At 32.7% G+C, this 19,280-nt stretch overlaps 2 protein-coding genes and 1 non-coding gene across 7 annotated transcripts; all 3 read right to left on the bottom strand.

Annotated features, from left to right (window-relative positions):
- Positions 1 to 336: 336 nt before the first annotated feature.
- Positions 337 to 2,753, bottom strand: LOC127132390 (uncharacterized). Of its 5 annotated transcripts, none has more exons than XM_051061338.1 (8): positions 2,585 to 2,740; positions 2,029 to 2,309; positions 1,807 to 1,934; positions 1,543 to 1,681; positions 1,352 to 1,465; positions 1,170 to 1,263; positions 716 to 1,082; positions 337 to 600 (listed from the first exon to the last, which is right to left on the bottom strand). In XM_051061338.1, exons 3-7 carry the CDS (start codon positions 1,869 to 1,871, stop codon positions 919 to 921), a joined length of 576 nt encoding a protein of 191 aa, XP_050917295.1. In that variant the 5' UTR covers positions 1,872 to 1,934; positions 2,029 to 2,309; positions 2,585 to 2,740; the 3' UTR covers positions 337 to 600; positions 716 to 918. The 5 variants fall into 5 exon arrangements, with proteins under 5 accessions (XP_050917295.1, XP_050917294.1, XP_050917292.1 ...); XM_051061337.1 differs by having other exon boundaries at positions 2,189 to 2,309; XM_051061335.1 differs by lacking the exon at positions 2,029 to 2,309 and having other exon boundaries at positions 2,585 to 2,753.
- LOC127134274 (small nucleolar RNA snoR127) lies at positions 2,136 to 2,269 on the bottom strand. The gene has a single exon (XR_007808026.1). It is a non-coding gene; the product is annotated as a small nucleolar RNA snoR127 (small nucleolar RNA).
- A 2,361-nt stretch (positions 2,754 to 5,114) lies between the features above and the next one.
- LOC127132389 (E3 ubiquitin-protein ligase RFI2) lies at positions 5,115 to 11,533 on the bottom strand. Its single transcript, XM_051061334.1, has 6 exons — positions 11,078 to 11,533; positions 10,551 to 10,720; positions 8,676 to 8,734; positions 6,971 to 6,996; positions 6,501 to 6,885; positions 5,115 to 5,857 (listed from the first exon to the last, which is right to left on the bottom strand). Exons 1-6 carry the CDS (start codon positions 11,220 to 11,222, stop codon positions 5,410 to 5,412), a joined length of 1,233 nt encoding a protein of 410 aa, XP_050917291.1. The 5' UTR covers positions 11,223 to 11,533; the 3' UTR covers positions 5,115 to 5,409.
- Between the last annotated feature and the right edge of the window lie 7,747 nt (positions 11,534 to 19,280).

Genomic DNA, 19,280 nt, shown 5'->3' with positions numbered 1-19,280 from the left:
GGGAGAGTAAAACCAAAAACAAAGTAAAATTAAGAGACTAAAGTTATAATTAAATCTTTATTTTAAAACTACTTTTAGTTTGTCTAGTGGTGATTGACGTCGGATTTGATAGAAAAGACCACAATTCGATCCTCACACCTGCAATCGAAACGGGAGAGAACTAAAATCACTCGATGTCAGAAAACTGAATCCGAACCTTGGTCCAGTAAACTGATATCTTCTAAGCCAGATAGGTTGGTTCGTTCCATTTAAATGAATTTCACTTGTACCATTCCATAGCATTTTAAAACCACTTAATTCATAAACATGCCCATAACCATTATTATACCATAGCAATAGAATTTAAAACCACTTTATTGTATAAGATTAGAGTCATCATTTCTCAAACACCAAACACTTCTTCGCCGCACCAGATAAAAAACAGCATGCAATGCACTCATTATTTTTAAAGTTCAAAGATTCCAGTATATGCCCAATTGGTACAAAATGCTTGCTATGACAGCCCAGAATAGGATCTCCGCCGAAGATCACGTACAGTAAGATGCCTAGTTTTGTTGAATGCCAAACTCTAATGAATACATGCTCTTGGATCCAATAGACCTGTTTACAAAACACATTAAACATCGATAAATATTACTATGGTTCGATCGAGCATTGTATCCAAGAGTTCAGCCAGGAACCAAAATATAAAGAAAATCAGTTAAGATGAATGTACCAGTTTATTTTGAGGGTCATCATAATACCACCCATTAATAAATCCTGCAAAGATTCTCCAGCTGCCATGACATAGACAAACATGGCATTCATGCCAATCCTTTTAAAAGCGTCGATGAACTCAGAAGATGAATTGTAGAATAACATTTACAATTGCATGCAGTGTCTCAGCATTTGAAAAACTATATCATCCTGGGAAGCTTATCAAGAAGTTTTCGAAATACGGTCTGATTGTAGCACTTGGTTCTCTGGTAGCAAATACAATGGAAGAAAACAAGGAACAGCGAATGCAATTCCGAGACACAGGAATGCCAGCGCCACAACCCACCAAGCATTGTAGGGTATGCCCAACAATAGTTCATCACACACTGTTGTATCAACAGAAGAATAATAGAACAAGGGAAATTAGCAATAAAGCATGAGAAGCAGCAATTACCAATCTTCAAAATTCTTACCTATATTAAAAATAATAAATTTTCTCTCGGGTACATGCGGTTTTGCAGGAAAACCCTCTGGCTCCACAGTTATTAATACTAAATGAGCTTCGTCCTGAAATAAGTCTAGGTTGCATGAATAAAGCATAACAAATTTTAGCCCGGAAAATTTTGGAATAAGCCTTCATATACTAACATTGTACCTGATCCTTATAGGTCTTAAAAATTAGCTTTTCAGTGTTGAGCAATCTCCTACTATTGTTCACTACAACATCTGATTTGTTTCCCTTCAATTGTAAGGAAAAACTAGCGGGTATCTGTAATATATTTCGAGTATGTGTTTATAGATTCAAGATCGTCTGTAAAGAACTGAAAGAAGAAATGATATACATACTGACGCTGGATACGATATCTTCACTTCATACCACGTTTGGGGTTTCAGACCTTGCAGTTGATAAAAGCAAGAGCCACCTTGTATCGGCAGAGTTTCTCTCCATAGCTCTTCTCCAACTTTCAAAATTTTGTCTTCAACCCTATAATAGTAATAATACTCAATCAACCACTATAATAATAATAATGATAATAAGTTTATGATTTGTAAGTCCAAACTACAAATCAATAAGATGAAGACATGATTGCGGATTTTATACACACTCACATATTTCCAAAGCAAAGAGTTGGACTCTTCATGATGATAAGGAGAACGTAAAGAAAAATAATCATTTTCACAAATAAACGGTGGGATAATGCGACAATGAAGACGTCACCCAAATTAACCACTCAAACCTGCAAAACTTCATCTATTTCAGCACACATTGAATCATTTCAAATTATATAGAATTTAATATAGCAAGAGACTCATTATGAACCAAAACGCTACCCGACATCAAATGTAAATAAGAGTGAATAAAAACTTTTCATGTAAACCCAAAAACGATAACTGCTTTTCCTTTCTTTAGAGAAAGAAAAGTGTTATGGTTAACTGGTTCTGGTCAGGAATAGAAAAACCAATCTCTTTGTTTATCATCAGAGAAACGCACTTCAACATGATCCAAACAAACGAAGTTGGTTGCGTCACGGAGCACATTATTGTCTGATTTGGCTAATTCACATCATTCCAGAGCCAGATAAGAAAGGAAGCTTTCAGAATCAAATTTACTCCTAATTCAAAATAGTTACAGATTATTATAGAATTGAATCAAGATTCACCATTCATTTAGACCTTCACTAAAGAAAATTCATCCACAGCTTAAAATCAATTGAAATTCAAACTTTCGGTAAGTAAATCTAATAGTACAGAACAAACAAATTCGAAAATGAAGTATAGCAAAAAAAAATTGTTTAAAAAAAGTAGAAGAGGGATTGAGCAAAATCATTTCTCTTGTTGAAGAAATAGAAGCAACTGTAAACAGAACAGAGAAGAGAAGGAGGGTTACCGTTGGAGAGAACCGGCGTAGGGCTGCGAACGGAGATGAGAGCATCTTAGATAGATATTTAGGGTTTAAAATTGGGGCATATACTTACTTGAATCTAAGTTCTTCCAATTGTGTTCTTAGTTTTAATAATAATTGTCACTTTTGTTTTATCAAAAATACTTTTAAAAAAATACTTTTGTTTAATTAAAAAGATTTTACTCATAGGAATTTAAATGTTTGGAGTAGATGGATTTGGAGTTAAGTAAGTACGGTTTTGACTTCAAAATATGTATTCGATTTAACTCGTTTGATATTTAAAAATCAAATCAAATCAATACAATTTAGATTAACTCGATTGATTCAATTTTTTATAATATTATATATATATATATATATATATATATATATATATTATATATATATATTATATATATATATATATATATATTATATAATATATATATATAATATATATATATCAAACATAATTTTATGATTAATTATTTATATATTATGGTATAACAAATAACAATGATAACAACATAAGAGTTGCAATAAAAAGGAAACTAGAAGAAATAATATTAGTATAAGAATAAGAAGATGATAGATTTGAGAAAAAAAGATGAGGTGTGTCTTGCGGCAAAGTTAAAAAATTGTATGATAGTCTTACAAGAGATTAAAGAATGCTAAAATTGTAATCCTAAATATAAAGAAGTAATAATAGTTTGTAATAGTAAAATTAAGATATAATAGATTTAAGTTTTGATATATTTGGATTAAATAAAGTTTGAGTTGTTATATTATATTATTTGATTTGGTTTAGTTTGATGTATAAAATTAGAAATTAAACCGAACCGCTCATTTTATCATAAAATTATTCAAATAGATTCGAATCAAATACATTTTTTTTTACTATTTTCAATTTGATTCGATTCGATTAAACCATTTTTTATTGAATCTTTTCAATTTTGAATATCTAGTTCGCGCATAAAATATAGAACAAAAATATATATGTTGATATAAAAATCTAAATATGTCTCGACAAGAACAATTTAATTTGATGTTTGATAAAATAAATTTGAAAAAATAAAAATGCAAAAGGTAGAAGAGGTTGAAATTTTCAAATTTTAATTTTAGAATTCTTTTTGTATGAAATATAAGATTAGTAGAAAAAATAGTTTGAAAATAAATCACTCGTTGACAAAATGTTTTATAAAATAATATTATTTTCATAGAAAAATTAAATAATGTTTGATTAAATATCAATTTTCAAAAATTTATTAAATAGGCATAATAACGGGATGGGTCAGACACTGTTTTTACCTCCCCAAATCCGAATTCCCAAACAATTTCTATTTCCCGTCCTAAACTCAAATGGAAATAGAGAATCAAAACTCAAACTCGTCCCAAAAGGGTTCGGATTGTATTCGATTATATCCTTCATGCCACCATTCATTTAATAAAATCAATTTTTTTAATAATTTTTTTATTTTTTCAAAATAAAATTATATTATAAATAATAAAATAAAACAATCTAAAAAAATTCCATACATACATCTCAAATATTTTAAAAAATAAAACAATAAAAAATAAATAATAATGCACCTAATAAAATAAACGAGACGGGTTCGAGGATGAATGAATTCGGGATGGATACTAGTGTTTTCATTTCGCGACTCGTCCCCATATTTTATAATCGGGGAAAATTCAAACCCGAATTCAAACTCATTCAAAGCGGATTTTCCCCGTCAACTTCGGAAAAAGAATCCAAACTTAGTCAAAGTGGATTTTTCCAATCAACTTCAGAACGAGTTCGGATGGATACCCATATATACGGAACGTATATTGACTTCATGACATAATAATATGAGTGTTAAACTCTCCCTTAGTATAACTTGCTACCACATTAGTATTTAATTATATTTAAATCATTTTAAATTTTAAACCAATTTTGCATAGAATTTTAAACCCACCTTTTTCTTTGGCTTCTTCGGGGAAGATCTTCTCATGCGACTCACATAAATTAAAATAATATTGAAAAAGATGTCTTGAGCACATAAATTTTGATAGGTCTTGTTAACTTATAAATAGGTATGCAATTAAACGGTAAAATTGATTCTCTTATAATACAGTTGGCCGGATACCATACTTTAAAAAAAATTGTTTAAAAAAAATATCATTTTCAAATTGAAATCAAAATCAATTTTTTCCCTTCACAGTGTACCATATAATTAAGAACTAATACAATACTCTACTACAAAATATTTCCACAATTTGAATTTATAAAATATAAGACACATTGATAGTTAATAAAAATAATTTGGTAAAATTCCTATTCCCTTTAATATATTTCTTACATTTTTAATACATTTAAAAAAAACATTTTAAAGTGGTAAAAAAGCATTAGAGAGGGAGTAGTTTTTAAGCTGGTAAAGATTTAGTGGCATTTGCAATGAAGTGGCGAGAGATAAAGATTAAAGCGCATTCTCAATACAAAGCATTTGCATGAGCTACTATTAAAAGGAAAATAAATCGTTTACGCACTAGAACAAATCCAATTACTGCACATCCACTCGATTGATCACTTGAGAGGACAATGCCTCAGTATTTCTTTACAAAACCTGATATCCCAACTAGATATCATCTTATTTTATGCCCTCCAAAGCAACAAACCAGACGATTCACAATGCCTCGTAGCTGCCAGAAAGATCAATTCCAAGGCCAGCCAGAGTATATATAGAGTCTAAGATAACACACCAGCCAGGCCAAAGCATTATGCAACATTTTTTAAGCATACATAAATTTTGATTTACCATAATAATGGTAGTTTGGTATAAACAAGTGTCTCACCGATTTTGTGAAGGTGTTCTGTCTGAATCACTCCTTAATCGATAGCTAGAAGATATGAAACCTGGGTCTGACCTGCCGCCAGTCTGATGGTATGCTCTCCAACTTGATTCTCTACCAACTTGGTTTAATGACGACGATGAAGGCAAGTGATCCCTTTCCCATGCATGTAATTGATTTGGAAGACGGGGTTCTTCATGAAAATTGCGTCCTCCTGGGACATAAACATAGCTACCACTTTGGTCTGGTGCTGAGGCCAACCCACTATGACCGTTGGATCTTCGAGCGCTTGAAGCAACAGATGCCCGTACTGTGGTAGAATTCAGAGGTTGCTGTTGTTGATAGTATGCTTGAAGTGCCTGGACTCTATCACGGGCACGAGCACTGCTTCCTGGATAAGGAGGAATCATGGAAGATGCAGCAGAGTTCCCGGCTCGAGCAATAGAACTGCAAAATTACACATGTCAGGTATCAACCTTAAAACCTTGGTAAATTTCCACCAGCCAGCAAAGTCGCTCAGTTTCATCCTTTATTAATATAGGTTTAAATATTATTTTGGTACACCGAAATATATCACCTTTTACTTTTAGTCCTTATAAAAAATATATTTTGTTTTTAATCCTTGCAAATGTACATTAAACATTTTATCTTAATCCCTTCAATACTGACTGCATAAGGACTTAAATGAACATTCTACACATGGAATAGACAAGATGGAAATGAGTTTGACAACTAAAGGTAGAGGGCGACCTAAACAAACTATTAAGAAACTATTAAGAAAGATGGTCTTGGATAGAACATCATGGTGTATGGCATAATTTGATCCATGTAGCCGACATCACATAGTGGGATAAGGCTTGTTTGTTGTTGTATTTTTATAGGATTAAAAGCAAAAAGTGGTATATTTGCAGGGACCAACAATATGTTTAAATCATTGATCTATTAGTTTGATTTAATCCAATTTCACTAGACAGACTATTGGTGTATGGTGTATAATATGATTTGTTTCATGAAGTTACATTGAGGCTCAACAATATATTACTGCAAACTCAAAAGCATCCTAGCAAGGTACAGGAACTTAAAGAGATACCTGTGTCCAACAGGGAACGGATGGATATAAGATCCGGATCTAGGGACCTCTGAACCACCCCTGGCTGGCCTTTGATTACTTTGTGATACTGAGGGCTGATCTGCAGCACCGAGATGGCTGCTGCCAGAAGAGAAATGGGAGGAATGGTGATCCCAGCTGTGATAATGAAAAACCACCGCCGGAATTGTGTAGGATGTTGGCATGTCGCCATGTGTAGGTGGACCACTCCAGTGATTGAAATTAGAAACTTCTGAAACAGTTCCACCAGAGTTGGAGGTGGAGGGATGTACTGGTCCAACATAAGCAATATATGGACAAGGATGATTACCAGAAGACACAGCTGAATGCTCAGAAAACATAGCATGTGGTCCCAGTGCATCATGGTCTGCAACTCAAAATTTCAGTCAGGATAAAATTGTCAAATGCAAGTTGACGAATGGGAGGGTAGTATACAGGTAAAAGAATCTTACACGCAGTTGATGCAAATTCCCGTTCTCTGTAAAAACAATACAAGCATAACATGAGTTACCATTTCATAAAAAAAATGGTAAGTCCCCAATCCATAAGACTTACATACTAATAAAATGACGACCAATCTTTTCTTTCAACAAGTCCAAGAGAGATCATGATTTGCTCCACAAATAATAGTTATATATCAGTTCTGAAACCTCACATAACATTCTAAGCAGATCTTATTTTGGAAATGACTAGCAATGGCATTTTATAATAGTTTGAGGACCGGAACAGTTTTGAAACGCAACTTAACATTCTAAACTCTAAACTAATCGACTTTGGATACTACTTTCAATGGATAAAATGCAAGAGATAAATAATAAAACCAATACCATTCATGCATAGCACTTTAGACTCCTTTGTTGTTTTACTAAATAGAATGAGATATTTCATTACAAGAAAAAAGGGATGCCTTGACACAAGAGTTGTAGTTAGTGCAGTGCGAGTAGGAGGTTTCAGGTTCTTTTCTCAAATATGCAAAGGTAAGGCTTCCTATAATAGATCTGAAATGGGTATGTCCTTCTGTTGGCCCTTGCAATGGCGGGAGATTCATAGTACAAAGTTGCATTTTATTTCATTACAGGAAAAGAGGATTACAAGCAATGAAGATAAGATATATCATTACACCTTTTTTGATTTTATGTGCTAAATAAGATTTTCAAATTGCAAAATTCTACCCAAAGCTATATCTACCACCTGTATTGAAAGTCTAAACTCTAAAGATTATCTTTCCCATACACTAATTAAGAAAGAATACTGTTGGATTGAGCACTTACACTAGGCATACACCATAGTTGTTATTTGACGCATAATTTGTTTCACTTAAATCCATCGTCAAGAACCACATTTCATTCTAACTTTGGCCTTACCCATGCCTTGCCAAGGCAATATGCTGGCTGACCACAACCAACAATCTTCCTCCCAGCACCTATCTCAAGAGTTTGGGCCAAGGCAGCATGCTGGCTTAGAACCAATGACTCCCTTTTTAGTTCATGTATATGCTATTACAGCCTAAGGTATTGAACTCGAGTCAAGACATTAGCTATAACACCACTCTTTGGATCAAACGGTTACTAGTTACTACTAAGCTAACATAACCCTTCTTTCAGACATCCCCTTACATTTTGGCAGTTCCTAACAAAACTAGACTGGTCTATTATGTATACAATTCTGAAGTGTAATGACTTGCAAAGAAGAAGGGAAACTCTGTGGGATCAATTTGGAATAAAAGTATTATATATGAAAAAAGTGAGACTTCAGGGAGCGGCATAGTACATAACTTTTCCAACTCAACTAATGTTGCTCTCTTCAAATTCTTGATACTTTTCTCCAAGTATTCTTAGGATTTTTCATCTTATCTCCTAATTCTTATCTTATTCTAAAATATAATTTGAATTCTAAATTTTATTTGGTAATAATATTAATATCACCAATAGCTTTAGCCACATTGGACTTCATTAACCTAATCCAGTTCCAAGTTAAATAACAAGTGGCATCACTAAGACTCAGAGTGCCAATTGTATCTTAGAACTGGCCTTCCCAAAAAGTCCTATGCATGATACTTCAGAGCACAAAAGAGTAACACCAACAGGAATTTGGACAGAGATTAATCAGCAATCTGCATGCATATTTTAGTATGTTATCTTTAAGTAGTAAGCTTACTCGTATGAAGAAGGAAGTTGGGTAAAGTTACCAAAGGGGCACCAGTGAACTCCCATGGACTGCAGAAAGAATTTGGAAATCAAAGTTTAGTCAAAATGGTAGACAGAACATATTTACACTCACAAAAATGAAAATGAAAAAGAACAAGATGAATCCATTTAAAGCAGGTAATGCCAATCTTGAAATTCTCAGTTCCAACTATCAAACATTAGAAAGAAATTTTTTTTGGAAAGATTTAAGAACTACTTAGCCCAGTCTTAAATATAAGGCAGAAGTCAAAACGTATTTGGTCCAAATTTAGGCTAAATACATTTTTACTTTTGCTTAGGCCGGATGAAGTAAGTGGTATAAAACTAATAATTAATCAGTAGGATTAGTTTACACACTTGGAACATTTGAATTTTGAAGGAAAAAGCATAGGAATGAATAAAGCAACAGAAGAGAGTTAGGATTCACAACAAGCCAAAGATAATGAACTAGTATTAATTTGAGTGGATAAATGCTTGCAACATCCAGTTTTTCTCCTACCCAGATAGCATTCCATCTTTTTTCTCCAACCCAGATAGCATTCAATCTTTTTTTCCTTCTGAATACTTTTCATAAAATATGATGTATGTGCTGGAGTAGGCATAGCTAAGTGCTAACTGCTATCCTAAGATAACAATTTCTGGACAAAACCCTTAGAGAAATCAAGCAGTGTCTGTTAAAATTTCTTATACATCTATATAAAATAAGTGCCTAATTTTACTTAAAAATATTTATTACTCAGTAGCTAACAGAGTATTTCAGCTATATATAAGAGAGTATTTCAGCTATATATAAGAGAGTGTTTCAGCTTTATCCATCTATGATTAAAAAGGTTGAAAATATTCTAATCAAAATTAATGTCTTTAATTCTTTATTGATAACATTGCTTAAATACACGTTTAACAATTTTAAATTTGCGTGAGATTTGTCCAAAATATGTATAAAAGTGTGTTGAAGCAAAGAGAAAAAACAAATTTTTGTTTGAAACACTTGACTGAATTGTCTGACATATATGTTATGAGTGTCATACGGGTGTCAAAATTTTATAGTGGACACTTATCTAACTTTTCTGACATTTCTTTGACTTTTCCGACACGTGTCGTACGGGTGTCATACAAGTCGGACACCACGACATGCCTATTCCTAGAGGTGTCCGTGCTTCATAGCTCAGTAGAGGTTAGGATGGAATGGGGTTAATCTCTATGGTCATGTCTTTAATTTATACAATTGTTCTAAAAAGCACTGATGACCAGTACAGCTGACATGTTACCAATTCATAGACAACACAGTTTCGTAAAGCTGTTCTGTTACATATTGTGTACCAGCCAAGTTCTGAAATAGTAGCCTGCCAATGTTGCACAACTTGCATGGTAAGGTGGTTACTTTACCCCAGCATTTGTTAAGGAATATGATTGACCTTATGGTCCCCTTTAGTGTTCTTCTCATGGTTGTACTTTACACCTATATAATTTGGTTTCTGTTATTACTTTTCCTACTCAGGAGAATTCTATATTAGCAATTGTTTTGTAAAAGCAAATGAAGGGGAAAATGCTATTCTTGCTCTCTCTCGGTGCCAAGTCTCGAACCGTGTATCACAAGGTTATAGAATCAAGTTCAAACCAAGTGACTTCACGGGAAACAGGCGGAAAATGCTATTCTTTAGAGTATTGGATCTTTCAACTTCGGAAACAATAACACACAACACGTAAGCAATAAATAAGTCTGCCGACTCCAAAACGATATAGAACAAAACAAAACAAACACATCATATCTATCAGAACTGTTTATCATATAAGACAACGCAAAAACAACAGGAACAAGTATAATAATGGCCGCAGTTTCTATTACCATTTCAGAAAAGCTAATATCATATGCTTCCTCCTCACGTGCCCAATCATCCATATTGAACTCTGGATACGATCGACTGCCGGTACCATAAAGCCACTGACCTTTCTCAACCTTCCGACAATTAGGACATTGCATTGCTCCTTTTACATTGAAAGCCGAGCCAATGCAATCTAAAACCACATAAAAAAGAAAATAAGAAGCATCACAAACAACAATCCGATCCAGTCACATGCAGAAACAGCTATGAGTTTGTTAAAAGTTGAAAAACACGTAGCAGAGAAAACTAAAACACCTCGTTGTCTAATCTGATAAACCAGAGCCATTAAAGCTAATAAATCACAACTCCACAAATAATAAATTTAATTCACTAACATCATCAACACAATCATCATAAAAAAAAGCGTTCATCGGTGATAAAATTAAAATTCAGATCTCGAAATTGTTCAGAAAAAAAAACAAATCAATTGAGAATAGAATGCAGCATTGAATCGAAGCAGAGCAAGATGAAGAATCAATGAAATAGTTACCGAGATGAAATTGATGACCGCATTGAAGCTTAGCGGAGGATCTAGCACCGTGATCGGAAACAATCTCGAGGCAGATTGAACAAGAAACGGAATCCAAGGATTTGCGTATCTCTCTGCCATCATCATCATCGATTGCAAGATCCATCGTTGAAATTCAAAAACCTAGAATTTCATCGCATCAAAATGAAATGATGAGGGTTTGTGTTTGCGTTGTGATGTATGAGAATTAATTAGAATTCAGAAGGAAAGGTGAAAGTGTGTGTATGAAAGATAGATAGATAGATCTAAACAGTTTCTTAGTTTTTTCTTTTCGGTTGAGATGAAAGTAGATAAATGAGAGAAAGAGAAAGGACCAAGTTTATTTTGTTTTGGGAATTGGGATTAGTTTTAGGACGTCACCAAAATATTCTCTCCTTGTTTTCTTCTCTCTCTTCTTTCTATTTCTTAGTTGGATGTTACTTACTACAAACTTTTTCAAGCAACCTGTATTCACGTCATGTATTAATTTTACAATACACGCATTCGTTTAACGGTAGTTTTCTTTATTTATTTACAGCATCATTTTTTTAATGAAAATTTATGTAATATATCTAAAGATAATTCTTTTTTTTAATTTATTAAATAACTAATATATTTGATCTATTAATAAATAAAGTATATTAATTACTGAATAAATTTTAAAAATAAATTATCTCTTTGACTAAAGAGAATAATATTTATACTCAATTATTTATGTGCATTTTAAAATAAATTTTACTATAAATATTTAAACTACAACTCTCAAAATAGATTAATGTATACTACTAAGAGTTTTTGGACCTTAAAATTAGAGTTAAACTTTTAAGAGTTTTTAGTTTGGTTCTAAAACTTCTACTACTCATTAGAACTAATATGTATTGGTCAAGAGTAGCCTGTTAATTTCGCTTAACTATGAATTCAAAAAATAAATTATTATTGATTTTTCTCACGTCATTATGTTTTATCTCTATTCTATTTCATCTTTCTCTTTTAAATATTACTCTCTCCGTTCCTTTTTAAGTGTCTCTTTTGTATAAAAAAATTGTTTCATTTTAAGTGTCATTTTCAAAGTTCAAGATAACACCAATTGTCATTTGTCAAAATTACCCCTAATTATTTATTAAAGAGAGAAAAAAATTAGATATATAAATAAATAGATAGGGGTATTATAGGTAAAAAAACAATTATTACTAAAAAAAAAAGTAGTAAACTTGATTAGTTTTATTGGTATTCGTAAAAAGTTAAAGAAAGACAATTAAAAAGGAACAGATGGAGTATGTATTAATAATATATTTAAACTAATATTTAATTGTTTTATATTTTATTTCACAATTTTTTTATATTCTATTAATTTCTTTTAAGTTAAATACTTGATTATTGTTTTATTCAATTTAGATATGTATTAACATATTATAGCATTTATAAAAAAAATAATATAGTCCTTATATTATATTTTAAATAATTTAATTTTTCATTATATTTATAGTAAATATTATGTGATTTTATTTTAATTTTTGTATAAAATTAATTTAAAAAATAACATATTTAGGGTCGGATAGTCCGAAACTTGAAAATTAAGGGTCGGCCTAGATAGTAATTTTTAAGCCCATATTTCAATAAAAAAATTGGTCCAACCCTATAAAGCCCGACGTCTGTCAGGGTCGGCTCGTTTAGTGTCGGGCTTCTCATTTGACAACTCTAATTTCAACGCTCAAGTTATTGAGTCCAAAAATGATAGAGGGAATCATGGTAAAAATCATATTTTAGATTTCGCGCAATTATGTATATGTATGATGGGTAGTTGGATTGTCCCAAAATAGTGATTGGGATCTACCTTTATTAGACTTTGCAAGCACTTTGTTTAGGTCCATCCTGTTTAATTTTGTCCAAAAGTGGGGTGGGATAATTTAGGTGTCCAAGCTCAAAAGTCAAGTTTGTCTCGTCTACTAACGAGTTGACAAGTTGGCAGACCGACCCGTTAATTTTTTGTTTACATTTTGATTTGTTACATGATTTACAAATAGAATAAAATTTATAAGGATTAGTAGACACACATGCACACGTGCGCACGTATATGTTTGAATTTCGCTAAATTCTTGTTCAAGATTTTCACCAAAAGCTTAATGAATTTTGAACCAAATCTTGATGAACAAGAATCAATCTTTTGATTGATTATCCTTCTTATTCTTCACTCAACACTCGAGTGAATCAATCACACTTTGGTTACAAGATTTCGCTGCATAATGATAATGAAAGAACCAAAGAAATTTGAATTTGGGGAAGGAAAGAATTTAGGGTTTCAACGAAAGAAGGAAGAAGAAGAAGAACTTGTTTCTGTAGAGTTTCTATTTGCTCTCAAAATTGAGTTTTATTCAACTGTACAATTGCACTTCTATATTGTGTTACAATCAATAATAAGGTATCTCCCTATTTATAGTTTGAGATTTCCTGCACTCCGAGCAATCTCTAACAAACTAACTAACTCAGCTTTAAAACAAAACAAAAAACTAAGTCTAAAGAATATGTAGAAAACACACTTCTTTCGACATTTTGACAACTATTACAAATCGACACACTTATGCATTTCGACAACAACTAATTATGTCGAAATTACTGTATTGACATAATGAATTACATTCTCAACACACCACCTAATTCATTATGTCTAATTTATTTATGTTCATCATAGATATTAACTTCTTGAATACTTTGACATGTACTCCTTTCGTCATGATGTCTGCAATCTAATCCTCAGTTCTACAGTGTTTCAAGTTCAGCTTCACTTTTGCCACTTGCTCTTGAAGATAATAGAACCTTATTCGATGTGCTTGCTTCTTCCATGTGTTATCGAATTCTTCGCCAAATTGATATCAGACATGATGTCGATCTTCATGGTAACCGCTCCATGATCCTCCGTTGTAACCTCTTCGATCAAGTTCAACATGCACGTTGCATGACATGCGCAGAGGGAATCATTTATGTATTCTGCTTCACATGACGACAATGTTACTACTTGTTTCTTTCTTGAACTCCAAGCAATTGGTACATCACCTAACATAAACACATAGCCTTAAAGGCAATATAAACATTGGCTTTCCATCGGAAGAACCTTGTCGCCCTTAAAGGCAATATAAACATTGGCCTTCCATTGGAATATCCTTGTCGCTTTCAAAGGAAATATAAATATTTTACTTCCATTAAAAGATCATTGTTGCCTTCAAAGAAGGCGTAAACGTTGAACTTATATCAAATGATCCTTTCCTCCATCAAAGGCAATATAAATGTGGAGTTCCATTGGAAGATCCTCGCCGCCTTCAAAAGGAAATATAAACACTAGACTTCCATTGGAATATCCTTGTCACCTTTAAAGGAAATATAAACGATGGAGTTCCACTAGAATATCCTTATTATCCTCAAGGGCAATATAGAGGTTCGACTTCCCTAAGATATTCTTTGAGGACCAAAGAGCGACACCGACAACTTAAAGTCTCGCCTGAGAGACTCAACTTAAAGTCTCTCTTGAGAGACTTAATTTAAAGCCTGACCTAAAGGACTAAACTTAAAATTTCACCTGAGAGACTCAATTTAAAGTCTCGCATGAGGGACTCAATTTAAAGTCTAGCCTGAGCGAGTCAACTTAAAGTCTCGCCTAAGAGATTTAAATTAATGTCCCGCCTAAGGAACTCAACATAAAGTCTTACCTGAGGGACACAACTTAAAGTATCTCCATTGGGACTCAATATAAAGTATCACATGAGGTAGTTACTTTAAAGTCTTGCTTGAGGGACTCAACTTAAAATCTCTCTCGATGGACTCAAACTAAAATCTCGTTTGAGGAAGTCCACTCAGAGTTTCACAAAAAGGTTTAAGATTACCTCACCCTTTACAATAACTCGTGTTTGAGGGATTGTGTACTGATATATTTGTAAAAGATATATATGAGGTGATTTAAGATTCACCATGAGGCAGGAGGACAACAACCTTTGCCCAAAGCAGGGACATGATTCACCCAATTGTTGTTAGTGGATCATGTTTGTCATGGTGTGCACTCGTTTCCTAATAATGTGACGTGTTTCCTAGATTACTCGCTCATCTTGTGGAAACATGGGAAGTGATGCACCCCTATATGTAATGGTATGGGAGAGGAAGTCATGTTATCGAGAAAAATAGAGAAAATAATTACCCACTTCCCACACTCCTAAAAGTGGGAAGTATGAATATTTCCTTCTTCGGTCCTAAGACTTGGACCCAAAAGGCTCTTATAAATATCCCAACCCTGATGTTGAGAATGAGGATTCGGATCCCTATGAAACATCATAAACATATATTCTCACCTTTCATATGTGAGCTTTCTCTAACACCATAACAACCTTAAAAACCTCTAACAACTCTTAACCACAAGAGATTGTCACTATTGTACTTTTAGAAAGTACAAATGGTTTAAAGTATAGTCTGCTAAGTATTAGTCAATTATGTGACAAAGGTAATATTTAAACATTTGATTCTTCTAGATGCAAGGTTATAAAATCTAAGTCAAATCAAACTGTTTTTTTAGAAGTACTAGAAATATGAGTATTTACCTCGTAAAACTTATCAAAATCTCATTAAATGATGGATATCTTTTGATCAATGAGGATGAATCTCGCCCATGGCATATAAAAGTAGCTCATATCCACATGGATCACCTGAATAATTTGGTCCACAAGGATTTAGTAATTGGATTTCCAAACTTACATTTTGAAAAACATGGATTATGTGATGCATGCCAGAAGGGTAAACAAGTAAATGCCTCATTTAAATCTAAAAATATTGTTTCTACAAATAGGTTTACAAATGTTGCATATGGATATTTTTGGCTTATCCAAAACCATTAGTTTTAGCAGGATTACTATGCCCTTATAGTTCTGGATGACTACTCTTGCTATACATGAACAATTTTCTTATCTTATAAAAGAGATGTGTTTGATTCATTTAAAAGTTAACCAAGGTTATCCATAATGATAAAGAGCTAAACATTATATTAATCTGATACAATTATGGTGGTGAATTCCAAACTGTGGATTTTGAGAACTATTGTAATGATAATGGAATTAAGCACGTTTTTTCTTCTCCATGTACTCCCCCAAAAAAATGGGGCAGTGGAGTGAAAAAATAGATTCTTGAAGAGATATCAAAAGTGATGCTCAATGAGACTAACTTTCCTAAGTAATTTTAGGCTGATGTGATAAACATTGCTTGCTACATGATGACTCATGTCTTGATGATACAAATTCTAAAGCAAGTTCCCTATGACTTATACAAAGGAAGGAAAGCTAATACTTCTCACCTTCATATGTTCAAATGCAAACATTTTGCTCTCTATACCATAAAGGATAATATTATAAAGTTTGACGTTATAGCTTATGAATGCCTATTTTTAGGATATTCCACTTCTTATAAATAATTTAGAATTTTCAATAAAAGAATTGTGTCTATGATAAATATCAAGATAGATCAAGACAAGGATCAAGATAAATATCAATATAAAGATAAAAATCAAAGTCAAATAGAAGAGCATCAAAATGAAGCTTTAAATATTGATCATTCGGATCTTCCCAAAGAATGGAGATATTTTTAAGAGAGGCACAACACGACATTCCCTTAATCGGGTATGTAACTTTATGACATTTGATTCCTAAATTGAGGCAAAGAACATCATGCAAGAATAGTTAAATCAATTTGAGAGAAAGAATATTTCGGAACTCGTTCTCAACAAGCTTAATGGGTCTTTCACAACAAGCTTAATGAAAATGGAAATATTTTAATATATAAAGTAAGACTCATTGCGAAAGGTTACAATCAACAGAAATACATAGATTTCAATGAAACATATGCTCTTGTAGCTAGATTAGAGGCCATAAGAATGCTTTTAGCCATCTCATGTATTTTGGATTTTAAACTCTACTAAATGGATGTAAATAGCTCGTTCTTGAACAGTTACATTATGGAGGATGTGTATGTTGATCAACCTTCCTGGTTTATAAATTCTTCTTTCTCTGATCTTTTCTTTAAGTTGAAAAGGGCTCTTTATGGTTTAAAACAAGCCCCTCAAACTTGGTACACATGGTTGAGCAAGTTTCTACTTGAAAATAATTTTTAAAGTGAAAAGTTTATACATTTATCTTTATTAAAAAATTGAGCATGACATTTTACTTGTGAAAATTTATGTCGATGACATCATTTTTTGTGCTACTAACGAGTCATTGTTTACAGAATTTTCTAATATGACGCATAATGAATTCAAAATGTCTATGATAGGGAGTTTTCATAATTTCTTGGATTGTAGATTAAAGTAAGGTATTTTCATTTATCAAACAAAATACTACAAATAACTACTAATGAGATTTGACATGGATAAACAAATCCAATCTCAACCCCGATGAGTATGTCATGCAATTTAGATAAGGACGAAGAAGAAAAATCAGTAGAAGGAGACAAATATCGAGGTATGGTAGACTCTCTATTTTATCTTACACCATCTCTTCCTAATGTCATGTGTGATGTCAGCTTTGTCCATATTTTCTAGCAAACTTCAAAGAATCGCATATGGTTGTGGTCAAACACATTATGAGGTATCTTACTCGCACATCAACTATGAGTTTATAGTACCCCGAAGAGACAAATTATACTTTAGTTGGGTACTCTAATTTTGATTTTGCTTGGTGCAAATTGGATCGAAAAAGTATCAGCAATATATGGCATTTGATTGACAACTCACTTGTCTCTTGACATAGAAAGAAAGAAGCAAGTGTTACATTATCCACAACTAAAGCATATTACATTGTGTCAAGTAGTTGTTGTGCGCAAGTTATCTTGATGAAACAATAACTAAGTGATTACAAAGTCAATCTCAAAACTCTCATGATAAAATACGACAACACTAGCTCCATAAATCTCACGAAAAATTAAATACGTTATTTTTTGGCTAAAGACATTGATATTAGATATCATTTTATTATGGATCATGTCGAAAAAAGGGATTACGTAATTAAGTTAATGTTCTCATCTAATCAACTGGTAGATATTTTTACAAAACTTATTCTTAAATAAATTTGTTTTCCATAAGAATAAAGTTAGGAATTTTAAATTAATCATGCATGAATTAATTTGTCAAACGTTTCTTCTTTTTCTTCTTCTTTGTGTTTTACATGATATATGTGGTTGTATTATTTTTTCTCGTCTTTTTGAATATGCTAAAGAGAGATAAATATACTTTCGTAAGGAGTAAAATATACTTGCTTTATACAGGAAGAGGAGTTTAATCACTTATAATCTTTACCTTCTGTTTTCTTCCTTTACCACCTCCTCGAGTCACACTTCCTTTAAGCTATAAATATTCAACTTGTTGTATCATGTAACTAACATTACATAAAATGTAATATTCTCTCTCTCTCTCTCTCTCTCTCTCTCTCCATTTTTTCCGATTTCTCTCTTTCTATTAGTACCCCACTTTGAAAAAAAAGTACAACATAAGTCTAGATGCATCTCCGTTTAAAACGTCTACCATAGATCACACTAAGAAGCCATTTTACAAATTTAAAATATTTCAGAGATGCATCTCCGTTTATTTTACGGAGATACATCTCCGTAATTTATCAGATCATAATTGTTCTTGTTATGTTTTCTCATATGAAAATTTAAACCATACAAGTGATATGCAAAAAAATGACGTACATAAGTCTAGATGGTCCAAAAATGTCATATATAAATAAAAGACTAATAAATGTAAAAAAAAAGTCGAGAAGAACGATAAAGTAACATGATGTCAAAATAAAATACAATCCATATTACTACCACTACTATATAATAATGCATTATTGTGTATGTCTGACTACATCGCCTCTGCCTCTTTTGCCAACTCTGCCTTTTCGGCCATCAACCCCCCCGTCCTCCAGCGCTGTCTTTGGTACATCGATGCCCCATGTGCCTCCGTCATGATGGCATCTAGGACATGCCTCACATCATACCCATCAAGGAAGATACATATATTAATCGTTGCCTGCGCAATCTCCACAATGCGACAATATCTAGACAAGACATCCTCATTATGATCTAACCGTGTCTGCTCTTCCTCTAGTATCTTCTGATGAGCTAGCTTAGGTGGGTCCCCTAGAGCAGCATGCACCATGTACGAATGTGACACCCT

Source organism: Lathyrus oleraceus, chromosome 3 (genome assembly GCF_024323335.1).
Source record: "Lathyrus oleraceus cultivar Zhongwan6 chromosome 3, CAAS_Psat_ZW6_1.0, whole genome shotgun sequence".
NCBI classification, from domain to species: Eukaryota; Viridiplantae; Streptophyta; class Magnoliopsida; order Fabales; family Fabaceae; genus Lathyrus; species Lathyrus oleraceus.
Note: the sequence above shows the minus strand (reverse complement) of the source record. Positions and strands in the feature narration are given on the sequence as shown.

Bases quoted from the DNA above. Each gene is read 5' to 3' on its own strand.
- LOC127132390 (XM_051061335.1), bottom strand. From the start codon at position 1,871: ATGATTATTTTTCTTTACGTTCTCCTTATCATCATGAAGAGTCCAACT. The intron at 1,466-1,542 runs GTATGTATATCA...AATATATTACAG, and splicing joins AGATATCGTATCCAGCGTCA to ATACCCGCTAGTTTTTCCTT. The intron at 1,083-1,169 runs GTAAGAATTTTG...TTGATACAACAG, and splicing joins ATTTATTATTTTTAATATAG to TGTGTGATGAACTATTGTTG.
- LOC127132389 (XM_051061334.1), bottom strand. From the start codon at position 11,222: ATGGATCTTGCAATCGATGATGATGATGGCAGAGAGATACGCAAATCC. The intron at 10,721-11,077 runs GTAACTATTTCA...ATGTGGTTTTAG, and splicing joins CGGTCATCAATTTCATCTCG to ATTGCATTGGCTCGGCTTTC. The intron at 6,886-6,970 runs GTAAGATTCTTT...TTTGAGTTGCAG, and splicing joins GGAATTTGCATCAACTGCGT to ACCATGATGCACTGGGACCA.